The sequence below is a fragment of the Vicugna pacos genome, chromosome 16, assembly GCF_048564905.1.
Source record: "Vicugna pacos chromosome 16, VicPac4, whole genome shotgun sequence".
NCBI classification, from domain to species: Eukaryota; Metazoa; Chordata; class Mammalia; order Artiodactyla; family Camelidae; genus Vicugna; species Vicugna pacos.
The window spans coordinates 13,894,026-13,913,277 of record NC_133002.1 but is presented as its reverse complement, the minus strand read 5'-3'; the positions used below and the strand labels follow the sequence as shown (position 1 = coordinate 13,913,277).

Here is a 19,252-nt window from a genome sequence, read left to right as displayed (position 1 = left end):
ATAGTACTGCTATAAACATTGGGGTGCATGTGTCTTTTTGAATTAGAGTTTTCCCATTGAGTCTTTATTTAACTTTGTAACATGCTATAGTTTTGCTAGTTTTACAGTTTTGCTTAGTCATTCATCTGCTCATTCCTTCATTTAACATTTACTTACAGAGTGCCTACAACATGGACAGCACAGTGCCTGGAACTGGGGGCACAGTGGTGGAAAGGACATCTATTCCCAAGGAGCTCTCACACTCACGTGAAGACACCACAGTCACTAGACAATTACAGTGTCATACACAGATAGAAGGATGCTCTGGGAGCACATGGGAGGGAAACCTAGTACCCTGGAAGTCAAGGAGGGGTTCCTGAAGGAGGTGACATGGAAATTCACGTCTGAAGGATGAGTAGAAGGTAGTCTGGTGAAGGCGATGCCAGAGGACAAACAGAGTGCTTGGGAGAATCTAATGGCTTCCAAAGAGAGAGAGAAAGGAGGAGCAGGGAAATGTAGGCAGAATAACGAGCTCCCAAGGATGTCCGTGTATGAATTCCCAGAACCTGTGCATATATGTGAGTGCACACAGCAAAATGAGCCCTACAAGGTGCGGTTAAATTAAAGACCCCGTGCTGGGGAGATTATCCTGGGTTACATGAATGGGCCTGATATAATCATGGGGTCCTTATGGGAAAAAGAGGGAGACAGTAAGGCCCTTTGTGACCTCTGACCTCCAGAACTGTGAAACAATCATGAGGGCTGTTTGAAGCCTCTGAGTTTGAGACAGTTTGCTCCAGCAGCGACAGGAAACTAATAACGTCGAGGAAGCTGCAGAAGCAGGGAGGGGCTGGAGGGCGAAGCTCCCGTAAAGCAGGCTGAGGAGTCTGGACTTTATCATGAAGGCAAGAGGAGCCTGTGAGAGATCGGACTTTTACTTCAGAACCACCGCTCCAGCTATGGTAGGGGAAAGGTGGGTGAGTGCGTGGTGGGACGAGGTCTCCTCATGCACCCGCTGCTGTGGATTCCACCTTACAGCCCAGAGGAGACCTCCCTCTGGCCACGATCCCCTGGTGCTGGGTCAGCAATGACTCTGATTTCTGTATGGTTAGCAAATATCGAGCATCGCACAATGAGCCTTGAATCAGGGAAAGAGAAACCGCCAGACGCAGGTGACAGTGCATGGGGCTGGTGCAGGCTTGGCTCCGGGATGAGGTTTTCTCACCTTGATTTTCCACATCCTTCAGTGGGTCCACCCCCGGAGACAGGATGAAAAACATGGGAGTGGCTGGTCCCGATTCTTCGAAAGAGGTTGCAAAGTCTAGTGCTCTTCCCACCACGTATTTGCTTCCTAACTTCTCCTCAATAAAATCTCTGCCAGAAAAAAAAAGGCACATGTCTGTACATCAGTCACAGAATAAGAACATTTGAGAAACAGAGGTTCCTGTCACCGAAGGATGTACTCAAGGTCACGGGCTTGGTAGCCAGCCTCAGCACGAGGACCAACACCACGTACCACTCACTGATGAAGTGAACACCTAAGACCTGTGTTTAGTTGTGCACCTGCTCCCCCAGATCAGGGCTCCTTCTGCATCCCTCCATCCAGGCCACCTCCGACTCCTCCGTGAAGCCTGGCTATCCTGTTACATCACCACCCTCCCTCAGAAGACTGCAAGGAGCAATGCTTCCGAAAGCTTGCAGGCAGCTAAGAACCACTCACTTCGTCGCCCAGTGACCCTCTGTCCCCACCCACGATTTAAGGTCCCCAGGCACCTCCCCCCTCACGCTCTCTCCTGCTCTGTGCTTCCTTTCACTTCACGCCACTTACCAATGCTCCTTTTCCGTGTCCATTTCACGCTACGCAGAACCTTCCAGCTGCAACCACTTACTGACCTTGTGGCCCGCCTCTTGGCCGTCACTCTCCTCCAAGGACACTTTTTCCCTGTAGCTGTCTCAGCTGGGCTCATCCTCCTACACCTGCCATGTCTCAGGACTGGGAGGTGGATCACGGTCCTGCTCACAGGTGACAATGACTTCTAAATCTTTACGTCCCCGCTCCTGTGGCTCCACTGAGGCTTGTGTGCCCTGGCTGTGTCCCCACAACACCTGCACATCAGTGTCATCTATGACTCCTTTGGTCACCGTACTCATTCACTGATCACGTGGACTCTTGGCTCAGGGACTGTCACTCCATCAGCCTGAGTGACACCAGCATCACGTGGACAATCCAGATTCTTAACAATCTTCATTTCATCCCCACATCAACCACCTGATTCCTTGGCCAAACCCTCAACCTTGTCTTTACTTGGAAACCTTTTCTATGTCTGAAACCATAAATGGAAACACCCCACCAAAACCTTCTCTCCTTATGGTTCTTTTCAGTCATCTACCCTTACTTCACTTATTCTTTGCCTTTATTGATGCCACAAATGCAGGATTTTCAGTATCTTGGCCTCCCTGTTTTTTTTCAAACAATCCCCTTTTTCTTGTCACTACAAGTCTTATTCAATCCAGCATATACTCGATGGCCTATAACTTCTTTTTTAAAAAGAACTTTCTTGAGATACAATTGACATACCATAAAATTCACTCATTTTAATATACTATTCAATAGTTTTTAATAAGTTCACGGAATTGTATGATCTTCATCATAATCCAGTTTTAGAACATTTAAATCCTGCCAATAAGACTTCTCATGCCTATTTAGGTAATTCCTGTTCCTATCCTCCAGCCCCAGACTAATCACTGTCTCTCCAGACTGCCTGGCCTATGACTTCGAATCATTCTCTTGCCAATACCTCAGACCTCCCTAACTCTTATTCCAACACACCAACTTGGAACGACCCGTGCTCTGGGTCAGCTTAACTCTGAATCTACCCCAGGGCTGTTGGATGTGCTGCAGAAGACCATCCAATGGTGTGGACTGTGCCATACAAACACAGGGTCTTACCAGGTGGGCCCTCAGTGCCACTGGGAACCCTTTGAGTTGCCCTGGTCAGCCTTCTTCCATTTTTCACAGGTCCTATTTCATGCCTTCTGCACTCTCCTCAAATCTTCAACCCTGCCACCTCCCCTGTCACACAAACGCAACGATAGTCTTGCTTCCTATTTCTCAGAGCAAACAGAAGTCATCAGACAAAATCCTCAACTACAGCCACACCCATCTCTCTCTCTCTCTTCTTTGTGATGAAAAGGATGTTCTTCCTGCCAAGAATAAGCCTTCCCTCTGTTCTCTGGGTCCCACCGTCTCCTGCTGCCTTGGATGGATCAGTATCCTTCCCGATGCTGGTACTGATGAGTACTTGTTTCCAAACGGTTTGCTTAGTTATGAAGAAAATACATGGCAGAGACAGAGCAATGGGCCTCACGGGATTCTGGACGTTGGTACAAAGGCCCTCATTACAATAAACGCGTGGCCCGTGCGCGCAGCCCAGGGAGCGTGGCCACGCGGAGACCGGCCCGCCCGCCCGCCTCCACATCCGCGCCTACCGCAGGGCATAGGTCATCCGGTCGGGCCGCACGGCTCTCAGCACGCAGAGGCGCTGCAGGGCTGTCTTGCTCTTCCACTCCTGGGGGAGCTTCTCCTTCTCAGGACATTCTGATTCCACAAACTTCTTCCAGCTCTTGGCAGATCCCTCAATGTCCCGATCCAGATTATAGAATTCTTCCATTGAGGAAAGTGCCTGAAAATTTTCAAGGAATTTTGCTCTGACATGCAATTTCTCCAGAAAGCTGTCATTTACATGGAGGAGGGGGGCAAGATGGTATTGCAGACATAACTCTGTCTCATTTATATCTTTCCTGGAGACCTGTGTCTTCCCCCAGGTGAGTGCAAGGAAGAGCAGGGGTTTTGATCAGCTCGCCTTCAGTAAACTGCCCCCTTAGTACGCAAGGTTAGCAAATAAGGTGACTGGCATACAATCAGCAGGAGAGCCTGGGCAGCCGCTGCTCGGAGGGCCCCACAGGGAGAGAGGGACAGAGGGGATGCGTGACTGTCCTGGTTATGGAGCCGGGACCCCAGCGTCTCTGGCTCCTCCCCTTCCTTCCTGTACTCATGCTGCCAGCAACGCCTGTCAGTTTCTCTCTCAAAGTGTCTCTAGGATCATTGTCTTTGTGTTAATGCAAACTCTAAAATTTCCATGTGTTGCCTGGTTCCATAAGGATTAAGTCCAAATGCATAGCCTGTGAATTAAATATCTTCATTTCGGGCTTCCCCCCAATCCACCCAGTCAGCCAGGTGGCCTCCTGCCGTCCTACTCTGTCCTCGCGCGCCTGCCCTCAGCCCTGGAAGAGTGCCCACCCCAGTGCCTCGTTCACACCACTGTCACCGTGAGAGGTCCTGTTTTCTTCTCCACCAGTTTCCACTCCTTTCTTTCCTTGTGCTGGTCATGATTGTGTGTTAAGATTCCATAAGCTGTTAAAGTTCGGTCCAAAGTCAGTGAACGCCCCCACGTTCATCATCTCCAACCCAGAACCCACAGCCCTCCCAACCCTTCCTTTGCAGACCATTCAGAACTGCTCACTGAGTGGCTGATGTCTTTAATAAAGAGACGGACTCACTTTTTGGCTGTTTGACTGCTGATCGCTTTTCAGCGCACCCCTCCCCCTCCCTCTTCGGCTCCACATCGGGGCAAGCTGACAAGGAGGCCTGGCTCCTCCCCGCTTTGGTGCTGGGGGGAGGTTGTGCCACTCCAGCCCCTACCTCCCCTCCCCCAACTCCCATACAAGCCCCGAGCTTCCTGGCTCTCTCAAGCCATTTTCAGACTGCTTGGAGCTCCCCTGCTCCGCCCAGGAAGTCTCACAATGTGAGTAACAGACTTTCTCTACCCTCCAGGTACATGTGAGGCTTCATCAGTCCGGAAGCGGCGCCGCATTTTGGGCGGGGGTCCGTCCTGTTTCTTCAGAGGGCTCCATAATCACCACTCACTCAGACACCCGGTCACCTGCAGCCTTTCCAGGACTGCCCAGCTCTGCCTGTGTGTCTGTTCTCTCCAACGAGATTAAAAGACTGTGTCCAAAGCACCCACCACAGTGCCATGAGTTTTAAGGAACTTGTACATTCTAGTTATTTGAGATCATTCATTCATTCATTCATTTGATATTTACTGGATGCTGACGACATGCCAGGTACTTGGGAATACAAAGATGAACAAAACACATGGGTTTTCGAGGAGCTTACCATCCCAAGTTCAAGAGAAAGTGATGAGGGAGGACTTAGTAGGCATGTAGAATTCTGCTGGGCAGAGAGAGAGGCAGAGAGGAGGGAAGGGTATTTTATCAGGAAAGACCTACAGGAGCCAAAGTCCGGAGTAGGGAGAGCATGGGGCCTGATGCGTCAGGGTGACTGCGTGGAGGAGTCTGAAGGGCAACATGGAGAAGGTCGGGCTGGAGAAGGACACAGACGCATGACCTGGGCTTGTCCTGGCTCTTCTCCCACGTGGACGACATGTCCTGTCTTTATGTGCCTCTTCACGTGGGCTCCGTGGCCTGCAGGCTGCACCCTGACCACGAAGAGCAGGGAACACACCTGCCACTCTCGTGAGGAGCGGCGCAGAGTGGTGCGTGGGCGGCGGAGGGGGCGCCAGGAGGCGAGAGTGACTTGGAGTCCGTTTTCAAATCTTTGTGGGCTTTGATTTTCTCATTTGGAAAATGAGGCTGAGTCATCATTGTCCACGTGGTCCACGCTCTAACGCAGATGCCAGCGCACTGCCGACTGCGGAGCCTCTCCTGGTGCTTTCAGGAAGCTCTTCTAGCTACCGAATTGCAGTCACTGGTGTGCTAGTCTGTCACTCCCGCAAGACTGAGAGTTCCCTGCGGGCAAGAGCTTTCTGAGCCATCTTTGTGTGCCTTGGGCCTAGGGGCAGCCTGCACTTCCGAAATGCTCCATTAATAAAGTTTGACAGCTGGGCAGCCAGCAGGAGGGCCCTTGACAGGCTAAGCAATGCTGCAGCCGCGGTAATTATTTCTCTCTGTGCCGAGGAATGAACCCTCATCTTCTTTCCAGCGGCATTTTAGCCCCTCTTCCCAGCTTGTGTCGCCATTAACCCTCCTGCAGCCCCATTACCCCCTCTGGTGTCACCACAAAACTGCGGAAATTACACCATGATCAGGGCTCCCAGCTGTCATGGCTGCATCTGAAACCCGCTTTCTTGAAGCTCTGGGTTGAACACAATTGCAACATTTAATCTTCCAAATGAGGGAAAGGGATTTCTAGCCTTCTAATAAGCTAAATGGAAATGACTAATTAACCTAATTACATCGGACGGTCCAGCAAAGTACAGCTGCGCTAAATTGGCATCCGGAGGAGGAGTGAGGGCCCTTTCCAAAGGCTAACAGAGCCCTGCACTGCTGATGAGATTTTCCAGTGAAGGACAGAACATGCCCACCACCTTAAACTTCAACATTTGATGAGACTTTATAAATCCTTACAGAGGCTAAGAATAAAAGCAGTGTTTTATCACAGAGTTCATTCATTACCTGCTCATTAGTTCTTCTGGGGAGACAAGACAATCAATCTTCCTCATCAGACTGGATGTTTTTAAAATTTTTTGTTTTATCATGTCCCATTCAATTGTACTTTTGTTTTAGGCAAAAATCCAACCGAACACTTAAAAAGAGTACTCGTCAAAGGCACAGCGCCAGGCACGCATTCTGCGTGGTGTGGCACCTGCTCACGGCCCGGCTGTGCCTGGTTTGATGGGGCTGGACTGTGCGGCTCCACATAACAAAACTCAGAGAGAGAGAAATAGAGCTTCACTTGTTCGCAAAAGCCTTTGAACAGCCAGATGAGCTTCACCCACAAAACAAAGCAGAAAAGCAGAGTGAAGCAAAGCAAAGCAAACAATCCATTTGGTGAGAAGAGGAAAGAAACCAAATTGCACAGTAGCTTTTGAATGGAGCTCCGTAAATTGAAAGCAGTAAAGAGCGCTTTTGAATCGCTTCCTGTCTATGGCTTTTGCTGCAGAGGGCTTTAGGGGACAAGGCAGAGAAAGACAACTGGATGCGGCCCAACTGGGCGACTCCCAGTTCCTCAAAGTTCTTCCTTCCTTGGGCAGACTCCATCAGGCACGACCCTGTCAGCCGCCGTGTATGTACACCTTACAGGCGGGAAATTAACAATCATAACTGTGAGAAGCGGATCGTGTCCCCCTAGAAAGTATGTTAAAGAGCTAACCTCCCAGATTTGCGAAGGGGACCTTATTTGGAAACAGGCTCTTTGCAGATGTGATCAAGTCAAGATGAGGTCAGTAGGGTGGGCCCTGATCCAAGACGACTGATGTTCTTATGAGAAGAGAAGAGACGCAGAGACACACAGAGGGAGGGTGACCGTGAAAGGACCATGGAGAGGCAGAGGGCGGGGGGAGGCTGCCACAAATCAAGGACTGTCTGGAGATACCAGAGGCTGGAAGAGGCAAGAAAGGATCTTCTTGAGGTTTTAGGGGGGAGCATAACCTGCTAACACCTTAATTTCAGACATCTAGCCTCCAAGACTCTGAGGGGATAAATGTCTGTTTTAAGCCACCCGGCTCGTGGCGCTTTGTTAAGGCAGTGCTGGGAGACAGATACAGCGGCCACAACCACGACCACAATCAGCTTCCACTGACTGGGCGTTGATGTGTCTACAGAGCCCTGTGAGGAAGGTGTGGGGGGAGCCATCCTGCAAATAAGGAAACAATGTCTCAGACCACATGTCACAGACCACACACACTCAAATTTGAACTTACACCCAGGGATGTCTGACTCCAGAGCCTGTGTTCACTAGTTCCTGTCCATTGCTGCTCCAGTTCTGCAAATGGGCTCATTCAGAACTGCTTTCCAGAATTTATCTTCCATAAGGGCATCAGACTGTGAGTCATTATCCTCACACTCTGAGGCCGTACTGTCCAGCAAGGTAGCACCAACCACTGTGAGTACTGAGCAAATGAAACATGGCCAGTGTGACTGCAACACAGGATTTTTATTTGTATTTACTTTTAATTATTTTAAAATTTAAGTTTAGAAACTGGAATTTGCTTTAGTAATTTGAGAACCATTAAATAAGCTTGAAACAATTTGGGTATATGAATCAACTCTTTTAACTCTAAATTTTATAAAATATAAATTCAAATCAAGTATTTCTGATGAAGATTTAGTATCTGAACTGAGATGTGCTATAAGGGAATACACATCAGAATTCAGATTTATTACAAAAATGTGAAATATCTCATTAATGATTTTTGTAGCAACTACATACTAAAATGGTAATATTTTGGCCATATTAGGTTAAAGAAAATACATTATTAAAATTTCTTTCATTCATTTAATTTTATATTTTTTTTCATTTTGCATTTTTAATGTGGCTAATAGAAAAATTTAAATGACGTGTGACATGCATTACATTTCTTTTGGACAGTGCTGATCTAGAGTGTGTCTCTTCATTCATGTCTCATCTTATGTAGCCTTGAAAGGCCGATGGTTTTCCACACAGATGGTCTGCACTTACTGTAATCAGTCTTAGGTATTTTGTAACTTTGTGGTTTTGACTGGTGTCATGAATGGTGTGCCCCCTAGTTTCTTTCTCAACATGTTACTTCCCTTCTCATCTGCCAGATGGGCTTCACAATGATAGATGAAGTTAATATATAAAATTCAAGTCACACCTTTATTATTAAGATTGGCGATTAGCAAACTGCAGCTTTCAGGAACAATCTGGCCCACCACCTGCGTTTGTAAGTAAAGTTTTATTGGAACTCAGCCATTTCCACGTGCTTACCTACTGTGTGCAACCCTGGAGGAGCTGAATTGTTGTGATGGAGTCTGGCCCTCAAAGCCTAAACAGTTTCTTTGTGGCCCTGTACAGAAAAAGTTTGGTGACTCTTGATTTAGATAATAGCCCTAAAGATGATTAAAAGAAGAGCTACAGACTCTGAAAAAAAAAGTCAGAAAAACATTTTGGGCAATGGCAGCATGAATGAAATTAGCCTCAAATTTCCCAGGATGACTCCTTTGAAGAGGACAGCGTGCATTTAAATTATTAAGTGCTGGGCTTTTGTTATGAAGTAAATCAACTAGAATGGATCTCAAGGGAGTTACCCTGAGTGATGGAGCCAGTCCCCAAAGTTACATACAGTGTAATTCCATTTATATAACATCTTTGAAATGAGAAAATTATACAAATGGAGAACAGATTCGTGGTGGCCAGGCATCAGGGATCGGAGCAGGGAGGCTGTTATGGCTGTAACGGGGCGACATATACACCAGATGGAGTTTTCTGGATCTGGACTGTGGTGGTGATTACACAAATCTTCACATGATAAAACTAAACACACACACACACACACACACATATGCATGAAACACAGGTGAAATGAGAAGACAGTAGTGAACTGTATCAATGTCAACTTCCTGGATGTGATATTATGCAACAGGAATGTTAGACGGGACTCTGGGGGAAATGAGGTACAAAGGATAATCTCTTATTTCTTATAATCATTATCTCAAAAAAATTCAGTAAAAAATAGAATTATGAGAGACAGAGCCAATCATGTTACTCCAGACTCAGACTTCTTCCTGGTACCAAACACGTATGAAAGACAACAAACGCAAGGTCATAAATGAGATTCGTTTTGTGCCGATGCTGGTCCTCACACCTGCCGGGGGCTCATCTCGGTGGGGACATGGGAACAGGTCTGGACTCTGGGGCTGGTGTTCACCCATTGCACGCTTACTGCTCAGCACCACGTCAGGCCCTGTGAATGCAGGCACGGTCCCGGCTGAAAGGGCCCACAGTGGTGATCTATTCAATGTTCATAGAATCCAACTAAACTAAGCTGAATAACAAGGGGGAAAAAAAAACCCTGGCTTTACCACCAGACAGACCAGAACTCAACTCCCAGATATGCTACTTAAAAGAGGCGTGACCTCAGTTTCCTGATACGTTAAATGGGAACAAATAATACCTGTTGCCCAGGTGACCATGAGAATACAGCAAGGTAATGCACTTCTAAGGTGTTCAATAAATGTGAGCCCTTATTAAAGGCTGAGAATCCCAGGCTGGAGTGCGTCCCCTGCCTTGAGGCTGTCACGATTCCCATGGAGACGGATGCCTGGGCAGAGCCCTGGCATCGCCCGTTTCGTGGAAGTGCCAGTGTGGCCTCCGCACCCAGCCCAGGGCCCCACAGAGGAGCCCGTGCCCCAGCCCCGTGCACGGCAGCTGAGTCAGAGACACCCACAGGATGCTTCTGTTCCCTTGCATCCTGGAGGCAGAGCCCTCAGATGAGCACGCACCTGCTCCTCCTCTGCCAGGCCTTCCCAGGAGGCCCGGGAAGGGGAGCTCTGCTGTAGGGGTGCAGGCCAAGGGGTGCACTGATGTTAACACAGCTCATGGTGAGCCCCCACAAGAGTCCTGCTGACTTCCTGGGACAAGTGCCAGGAGAGAACTCCAGGAGAGGAGGACTTGACTGTTTGTTCCCTAGGGACTGGCACTGACCTTGATGCCACCCCAGGCCTGACGGGAGAGGAACTCCACGGGACTGGGGATGCCTGTCTGCACTGGAGAGCGAAGCAGAAAATCCAGCTCTGCTGCACCGACTTCCTGGTTCATGAGGAGAATCTGCAATGTGGAAAGACAGCACTGATTTCTTTAGCTGGTGGTGGTCACAGGGTCCTGGGGACCTTCAGGGTTGTCACTCAGCATCATGATGGCTCCTTCTAACACTAGAGCTTGCCCATCAGTTTTGGTTTTTGAAAGAGGGGGGAGTGGGACAAAGTGCATATCTGTGCAGGTCACCTCTGGGAACCTCTGTCTGCACCCCAGGTATCAGCATGACTTAATTGCACCCAGTGAATCTTGGTAAGCAAGGGCTTTATGGATCAATCATAAATGCCATGAAGCATATGCCTGCAATCTAACTGAAGAGATGACACACACAGATGAATGTATAGAAGTGCGCATGTGGATCAGCCCCGCTGGCGGGTTTCAGAATAGGGAGTGGCCAGCAAACAGGGGTGGGGGTAGGTCTGACTCAACTTTCTGTAAGGGGTTTTGAATTGGGTTTTGGAGAAGCCAAGAGAAGGGCAGATTTAGACAGGCTTCCTCGGGGAGGAGGCAGTGGAAAGTGCAGAGGCCCCGGCGGGAGTCATTACGGGGCGGGCAGGGGAGGTGAAGCGTGTGGCTTGGTTAGAACGAGTAGTTGCTGCTGAGAGGCGCTCAGGAGACCGTTCTTCCCCCTGCATAAGGTGCTCTCTGCTGAGAGCTTATAGGTGGGAATACTCGCTAAGAAAAAATGATTTGGTTAGTTTCAGGAAAAGTCTTTATGGAGAATGGCTAGAAAGAGCAGATGAGGTGAAGGGGTCCTTGAAAAATGAGGTTGGGATGTTGATGAGGGTAGAGTGAAAGCCAGGGGTGGAAGCACCTTGGGGTTTACGGGAAACGAGTGACAGGAGGGAAATTCGTCTACGCTGGGGCTCAAGTCCTTTTTGTGATGGCTGAGCTGCCATCTGGGCTGGAGAGGGGCGTACACAGGGTGAGAGGGATGAGCCACGCTGACACTCCTCCATGACTTTAGGCTTTGAAACAGTCAGCGCAGAAGTGATCATAGACTACTGGACTGTCAGAATGGGAAGAGGCCTGCAGGATAGTCTAATCTGTGCTTCTAATTTATATACGGGAAAAAATTCCAATCCTCAATGATTAGAAAGATAGTTGTAAGGAAATAAATTTTCATGGTTTTTTGATGGCGAGAATAAGCAGAAGACAAAGGTTTCTCATTAACTGGCAGCCGCGATGCACCCGAGCCCTTGAGAATCAGAGTTCTTAAGGACTTTTCTCAGGCCACGGCTGCTATGGCTATAGAAGGAAATCTGCAATTCCTTATTCGGGGGAAGGTTGGGACACTAACCTTGAAGGTAAATAATGAGGGTTACTCTAACAACGCTCTTACTGCATCTCGAAAAGTATCGAGTTGTTGGTAGGACCGTCCAGTTTCATCCCCAGCGGTAGTTTGGGTTGAGAGGTAGAGGCTGCTTGAGGGCTACACTGAGGAAGAGCCTAGATCATCCAGGAGCCCCAGGGAAGAGCACAACGACTGATAAGCATGTCTGCCACACGTGGGACCGCGGTGAGGGCAGCGGGTTTCTTGTCTGACGCCTCTGCTTAGAGCTCAAGTCTTCACAGACTATGGGAACTGACCTCAAAAGAAGAAAGTTTCTGTACACCTGCTGGTTGGGCACTATAAAATGGCCTGTTTCCTGGGAATTTCTTCAACCCACTCTTACCTGAAAGGCGAGCTGGGCAAGGTAGGTCAGCTTGTCACGCTCGAAGAGCCCGCGAGCGGTGTGCTGGTACACAGAGAAGGTGATGCTGTCTGTCAGGTTGGCCACTCGTTCCCCGAGGCTCTCGTCGGCAGCAGCCTTCTCCACAGCCTTCCGGAAGACGGCACTGAAGGCCTGGGGGCAAGAGGCAGGACACTGGGAGTTCACACAGCTCTCTGCACATGGCGAGTAGTCTTACCTCTGACAGATAGTACAATCTGCCCGTCACAGAAACGTCTTCCCAGCAGAACCTGCCAAGAAGGGACAGTGGCAACGAGAAAACTCTTGCCTTAGTTTGCTCATATAAATGATCACAGTGTCACAAAGTGGGCAAAGCTATGGGGCACAGAGAGAAGAGCCTACAGTTTTGGTCAGTGAAAAATAAATGTCCAGTGGCCAAAATAATTACATTAAATCCAACAAGTTTTGTTGGAAACAATAACCAGTTATGACAGATGGTTCTCCCCACTAGATTATAAAATTCCTGGTGGCAGAAATCAGTATCTCGTACAACTTTGCTGTTTAAAAGAGACCCTTATACGTAACAGGCACTCGGAATATTTTAAATCACTTTTCCTTTTGGAAATGATCAGGATATCAGATGTTGTTTGTTTTCGTTTCTAGTAACTCTGCAGACATTTGATGAGTCCACTTACATGTCCTTTCTCTCTCGTGGACCCTTTCTGTAATGGTGGGAGCACAGTCTGATTTAGTTACATTGTATGAACTACACATTCAGTTTTCCATTGTTTTAAACTTGAATGTAGACTAATTATAAAAATTAATACTAGGAATGCTGCATTTTGAATGTGACATGAATAGAATGAATCATTAAAGAAAATAAAAATCAAGATACGATCAGAACTTGTCAGTTTTCGGCTGCGCGGACTTCCAGTTTTCCCCCTGTTTTGTTGAACACACATTTCCATGGGCTTCATCTACTTTCCCTTTTTCAGGACTAGTCACTGCGGGAGAGTCCAGCCACTCTCAGGACTAGGGAGGTGAGCCTGTAGTTACTAGGCTTATGGTGCTAACTTTCATACTTTTGTTCCGTATTTTATAATTCTTTCATATGCTGCTTTGACCTGACTAGAATGCCAAGTATTGGATTTCTTTTAAAAACACAAAATATTACAAATGCAGTTCATTTAATCTGCAGAGACTCTGAGTTGTGGGATGGGGTTTGGCTCCAGCTGAATGTGTTCCGGGTCCTGGAGGCCCTCTGATTTCTCAGCCCTACACCTTGGCCTCCAGACGGCAGCTGAGCTTCACAGATGAGGTGTGTGCTGTGTTCTGTGTGTGTGTGTATGTGTTCTCTCTGTTTGTCAGGCTAAACCACAGAAGTTGTTCAGAGATTTTCCCCCACCCCTAACGCCTCTCCATCTCTGGTCTTTAGGAGAAAGCCTTAGTCACACTTTCAGAGACGTACTTAAAATGTATAGGTCTTCATTTTCTCATGAGCAAGATAAGTTTGGTGAGTACTTACGATTTGTTAACGTCTTTGATTTTAGAAATATTTCAGCAACTGTGAAGCAGTAGCTTTGAGGATATTAGGGAAATCAGGAAAGTAACTTAAAGTTGGACCATTACTATCGCCTGCTTTGGTTTTAACTGATACAAATGACACGCACATTTGATCACCCCTTTGATATTTTAAGCTCTTTGGGGGCAGGGGTCACTTCTGGTATTTCTTGGTGTCCTCTTCCACATGTGCAGCAAGCGGTGTGCCTGCTCTACGTCACGTGCACTGACTGAGCAACAGAGGCCAACACCTGCCGTGGCATCGCCTTCAGCTCCGGCCAGACCCCGAGCACTGAGTCATACTAGAGAGACGGGGCAGTGTAGTTGCTCTCCTGGGTCTGATCTTAAGGATCTAACGAAGTGCATGGACGGGCTCTCATGGAGGGAGAGCCATTCTGGCTGTGCTATGCTGCTTTATTGGGATTATGCAAAATCTCCAGGTGTGAGTCACCTTGAGCGAAAACTGGTACATTGGGTGGATCCTGCTGAGGTCACTCATGATGAAGTAGAGCAGAGAGGCTCGGGCGGCGGCCGGCCGATAGTGCTCCCGGGCCTCGTTGAGCTTCACTTCGGTCACCTTGGCCTCCTGCACCTGTTAGAAAAATAAGTAGCAGTCCGTTGCTCAGCAAAGGGCTTCATACAATGCCTGGCACACAGCAGACACTCAGTAATTGTTCTTTGATGTTAAAGAGAAGGGTAAAGAAAGAAGACAGGAGGAAGCAGGGAGAAGAGACAGACACGGTCGATTTCATCTCTGACCTTCGCCTCTGTGTGCATTGGGGTCTGTTTCCCCATCTCTCCCGCCCAAGGCAGTGGAACTTCTGCTGTGAGTGTTTCACGGACTCCACACGCCCCTCTCTAGAGACACGGAGGCGATGAGAACCCGCAATAAAGCCTGGTGGTCACACAGCAGTCGTGGAGACAAGGCTGCACCTTCCTCCTTTCAGCTGCTCACTCCAACCTTAGCTGTCTGTTATCCCAGCATGGGTATGACCTGGTTTACCTGCCCTCCCATCATTCCTTTTCATTTTCCCTAACTTGTCCCCACCTGGAACAAAGCCTTTTTTCTCATATTTGGAGAAATCACAGTATCTGGACAATAAAGGTATCCCTTCAAAGGTGTATCGCTCCCGGGCACTGTTAACAGATGAGCAGATTCTGCTCAGAACCATCATCTGAGTTACTCCCCTGGTCCGAGCGCAGGCCTGATAACCTGAAAGGGCCTGCGCCGGTTCCACAGTCTGCTGGGGAGCGTGAGGGGCAGGCCTCACCAGTCCTGGCTCCCAGCCCCACAATGGGGAGGAAAGGTCTCCCAACAGCTGTGAAATGAAGGAGGGGACTGTATACTAAGCTGTTTTGCAGGGTGATGCCGTTTTTTGAGAGCTGAGATTCCTGGGAGTCACTGAAGTTTTCTCATTAGAACCAGACCTGTGGGATCTCTGTAGGCTGTGGGTTTTCTCAGGCCTGCGCCTGTCAAGTTGTACAACAGTGTGATTCCTCAGCTTCAGGGCGATTCCACAGACTCTCAGATCCATTTGGCTCGGGTGAGCACCCCTGTACGGAACACGAGGCCCCGCACAGACATTAAGTGCTCGTCAACCACTGGTGGAGTCTGCCCAGGGCATCTCCCAGGAGGTGGGGGCTCCGCCACGCAGGATGAGGTAGGCACTTCAGGAATCCTCCTAGCTGGATTTTCCAGAAGAAACTTAGGAAGATGGCAGAGCCACCTGTTACTCTGATTTCTTTTTTTCCTAGCAGTTGGACTTAGGGACCAGGAAGAGGGCCTCTGCCTCCCAGCCCTGGCTACCAGGTCTTACCTTTTTCTCAATTTCCGCAGCGGTCTGCTTGGTGACCTCAAGGCTCTCCACCAAGGCCGTTTCTCCCAGGAAGTTCCCGGAGGCTGAGGAGAGGTGGGAGAGCAGGTTGTCTTCTAACGTTTTGAGGGTGATTTTGAACCCATTCTGCTGCTTCGTGAGATCTGACTGCAAGTATCAAAGAAGGGAGAGTCAGGTATAGGAGCCCAGAGCATCCTGTTCTTGGGGTCAGCTGAATACATAAAGGATTATGGGGCTGGTGTCCCTTCCCTTAGGGATAGCAAACTGGAGGGAGAAGATCAGAGTGCCTGGGACGGCGAGCAGGTGAGTTCAGCAGATGAATCCCAGTGGCGCCAATTACCAGTCACATGACCCTGGGCTGTGTTTCCCCTTAATACTCAGTAACCTCAGCTGGGTTAATCCTGTCCCTGTGCATGAGGGTGCTCTGCAATGCATGACACAGTGCTGGTACACGGTCAGGTCACTAAATGGAACTTATTTCTGGGACTAGTTAGAGGGTAGGGTCAAGTTTGAGCTCTCTGAAGGGTTCTCTCCACCACCACTTAACTGCCCCTAAAGGGAAGGCTCTCCTACAGATGGCCTTAAAAAGACAACTAGAAACTGTTCTACACGGTTTGGACAAGAGCATCCCTGGACTGGGGCATTGGTATCCATGCAAAGCTTGAATTTTTTTGTGGCAGGTGTAATTAGGTTTATTTATTTATTTTTAATGGAGGTGCTGGGGATTGAACCCTGGACCCTAGGCATGCTAAGCATGAGCTCTGCCACTGAGCTGTACCCTGCCCTCCTCAAGCAGCTCCTGCCTCATCTCCCCTTTCTGGTGGTTAGACTCCTTACCCTAAAGCACTGGGTGCTCTCGCTCTCTTTTTGGGGTGGGGATGGGGGGCCCACATGTAACTTTGGGCAGCCGTGGTTTCTTTGCTCTTGTACAGCCTGGGATTATTGCTTTTGGGTCTGTGGCAAGAACAATTTTCCTCTCGGAGGCTCCAGTCACAACCACCCCGGCCTATCTTCTGTCTCCTAAGAACACATGACTCCATCCTCCCCAACAGCCAGGACACACTCTTCTCTCTGCGGGAGCGCTCTGTGCTGGAAGCTTTCAGATTGTTTAAGAATCAGCTCATGTCATCTCCTCATAGAACTTTGTTTTGATCTCCCAAGTCTAAGCCCCCTGGCTCTCTAACGTCGCCCTGCTTTTACAATCTAATAATGTCTAAGGAGAGGGTGACAAAGGATACAGCTTGCTGTGGACAAAACTGTGCCTCCACAAATTCCTATGTTGGAGCCCTAACCCTTCTTGCGACTGTGCTGGAGGTGGGGCCTCTAAGGTTAAATGAGGTCATGAGAATGGGGTCCTCGTGGTGGGATTCGTGCACTTATAAGCAGAGACACCAGAGAGCGTGCTCTCTCTGCACACAAGGAAGAGGTCTGAGAGCACATGGCGGGACAGCGGCTGCCTACAAGCCAGGAAGAGGGGTCTCAGCAGAAACCAACCATGCTGGCCTCCAATCTCCGACTGTCAGCTTCCGGACTGAGAGAGAAGAAGTGTCTGTTGTTCAAGCCACTTGGTCTACAGTACTTTGTGGCAGCAGCCCAAGCTGACTAAGATGCTACCTATCCTAACGTGGCTGAAGCTGTTTCTGCTGCCCTGGTAGAACTGACCCTACTTAGCTGTGGACTTAGACACGTGAACCTGTGTGACGAGCATGGCCCCAGCATGTCCCCAGACAGCCACGCCTGGCCTGCTCCCGGGTGAGCGTGTGGGTTCCCCTGCTGCCCTGTGCCTCCTGTTCTGTGACCTGCTCCATCCTGCGTTCCTAACATGGGGCTCCAGGTGGCTAGATGGTGGTGACACTCCTCCAAGCTCTGGCAGAACCCACGCTGCTCAGCTTCTGGAAAAGCAGCCCCCAGCCCGCCCAGAGTGGGGCACATGGCAGGGGCTGGTGACAGAGCATCTTCTTCCTCCCCTCCTTGGTGGGTACCCGACGCACCTTCAGCTGCTCCAGGTCTGGCCTCTCCATGCTGACCACGGCGGCCAGCAGCTGGTCCTCCAGGCCGGCCCTGGTCACGGTGAAGTTGATGAGGGTGGCCTGAGCCTGCAGCTCGGGTTGGTAGTGAGGGCTGGCCAGCTTGGTGTGAAGGATGAGCCGGAACTCGGGATTGTACTCACACTCTTTGTCTCCGATTTTAATGAACCTGGAACACAAAGGCTCATGTGAAGGTGGGGTGCCTTCCTTGGAGGTCTGGTCGGGGACAGACCATAGATTTTTCTTTTTTTTGCAAGATCATAGCAAACGACATTATCATATTCAGATGGGCTCCTCCCAAGCGTGTCTAGACTGAGCTCTAGGATCCCCGTTTGTCCTCATGTGGGGAGCAGGGGTGGAGGGTGACAGACTTTCTCCTCCAGCCACCACGTTTGATTTTGCAGGCACGGCTGAAGGGAGAGCCGGTCACTCTGCGGCCGCGTAGATTAGCACATCATGAAACAGTTCCAGCAGATGGCGGTAAAGCGTTTGCAGGGAAGGGCACCTTTCTTGCACAAACGTGACTTACGGGGTAGCAATAGGGCCTACGTTTTCTCTTGGCTGATGAAGCATTGCTTCTATGGGTGGAAATGATTAATTAAGTGAATAAGCACACCCGAAGGATATGCCAAGGCGAGAGACGGCCTGGGCGGTGGGTGAGGCTCCCGAGTCCACGCAGCCCTTCCTGACAGTTGTCCCTCCCTCCTCCCCCTCCTCCCCTCCCCCTCCTGCCAGACCCTTGCTGAGCCCTGGTCAGCGACCAGCACCCAAAGCAACGCAGGCTCATCCAATCGACAGAGTTGAGTTCTCAGAACTCAGATGACTGGTTTCAATAAAACGCTCACGGTTAAAAGTCAGCCTGCTTTTTGACCACTTTCCCTCTAAAGCTCCTCCAGCTGGTGCACTGTGGCCATTTTGAAGCGAGCTAATGAGCTGGCTGTTGGAAGTTGTTCCAGGAAACTTTCCCTAGGACACCAGGGCAGCTAAATATTCTGCTTCTGGAAGACTGAAAGGTGTGCTTCGGGGGAGCTCTTTGAGGTGAACTGAGGAGAGGACGTTCTCGGAAGAGCAGGTCTGTCCAGGCTCCACCAGGGGCCGTGAACCGGCTCCTCGGAGAGGACCGGCAGTGCAGCTGACTCTCACCGTCCTTTCTTAATGACTTCTCTCCCCAGCAGCGGTCCCAGCACAGGGTCGATGGACTCTTCCAGGTTTTCAATCAGCACCACATCTCCGGCTTCCAGGGCACGCTCTACGGTTTGAAGGTAGCTGAGGAGAAAGTGGGGCAGGTGAGCCTGTGGCAAAGCGCAGATTCAGAGGCAATTTAATAAGACAGCCGTGCCTCTGCAGCACAAGGGTAAACTTGGAGACACAGTCCTTGGGGATGACTTCAGTGGCACATTTTTCTCTACTTAAAATGGTATTTAAGCGATCTGATATATCTTTTAGAAATAGGGACAAACTACAAAATGCAATTTATTTATTTATTTACTTATTTATTGAGATACCCTCTTTTTTACTATGATAGACTACTTTGAGACAATAAATGTTACTAAATATAAAACTAAACAATTAAAGGCTGGTATAGTATTATACAAATAC

General features: G+C 49.3%; 1 protein-coding gene across 5 annotated transcripts in view; it reads right to left on the bottom strand.

Annotated features, from left to right (window-relative positions):
- DNAH9 (dynein axonemal heavy chain 9) overlaps window positions 1-19,252 on the bottom strand; it is a 264,304-nt gene that overhangs the window by 32,129 nt on the left and 212,923 nt on the right. For all 5 annotated transcript variants that reach the window (XM_072940756.1, XM_072940754.1, XM_072940753.1 and 2 more), the window contains 8 exons: window positions 18,797-18,919; window positions 17,618-17,822; window positions 15,609-15,773; window positions 14,243-14,383; window positions 12,235-12,405; window positions 10,448-10,570; window positions 3,469-3,662; window positions 1,205-1,353 (listed from right to left, as the gene is read on the bottom strand). In XM_072940756.1, coding sequence (XP_072796857.1) covers window positions 1,205-1,353; window positions 3,469-3,662; window positions 10,448-10,570; window positions 12,235-12,405; window positions 14,243-14,383; window positions 15,609-15,773; window positions 17,618-17,822; window positions 18,797-18,919 — 1,271 coding nt within the window. The remainder of the gene's footprint in view (window positions 1-1,204; window positions 1,354-3,468; window positions 3,663-10,447; window positions 10,571-12,234; window positions 12,406-14,242; window positions 14,384-15,608; window positions 15,774-17,617; window positions 17,823-18,796; window positions 18,920-19,252) is intronic.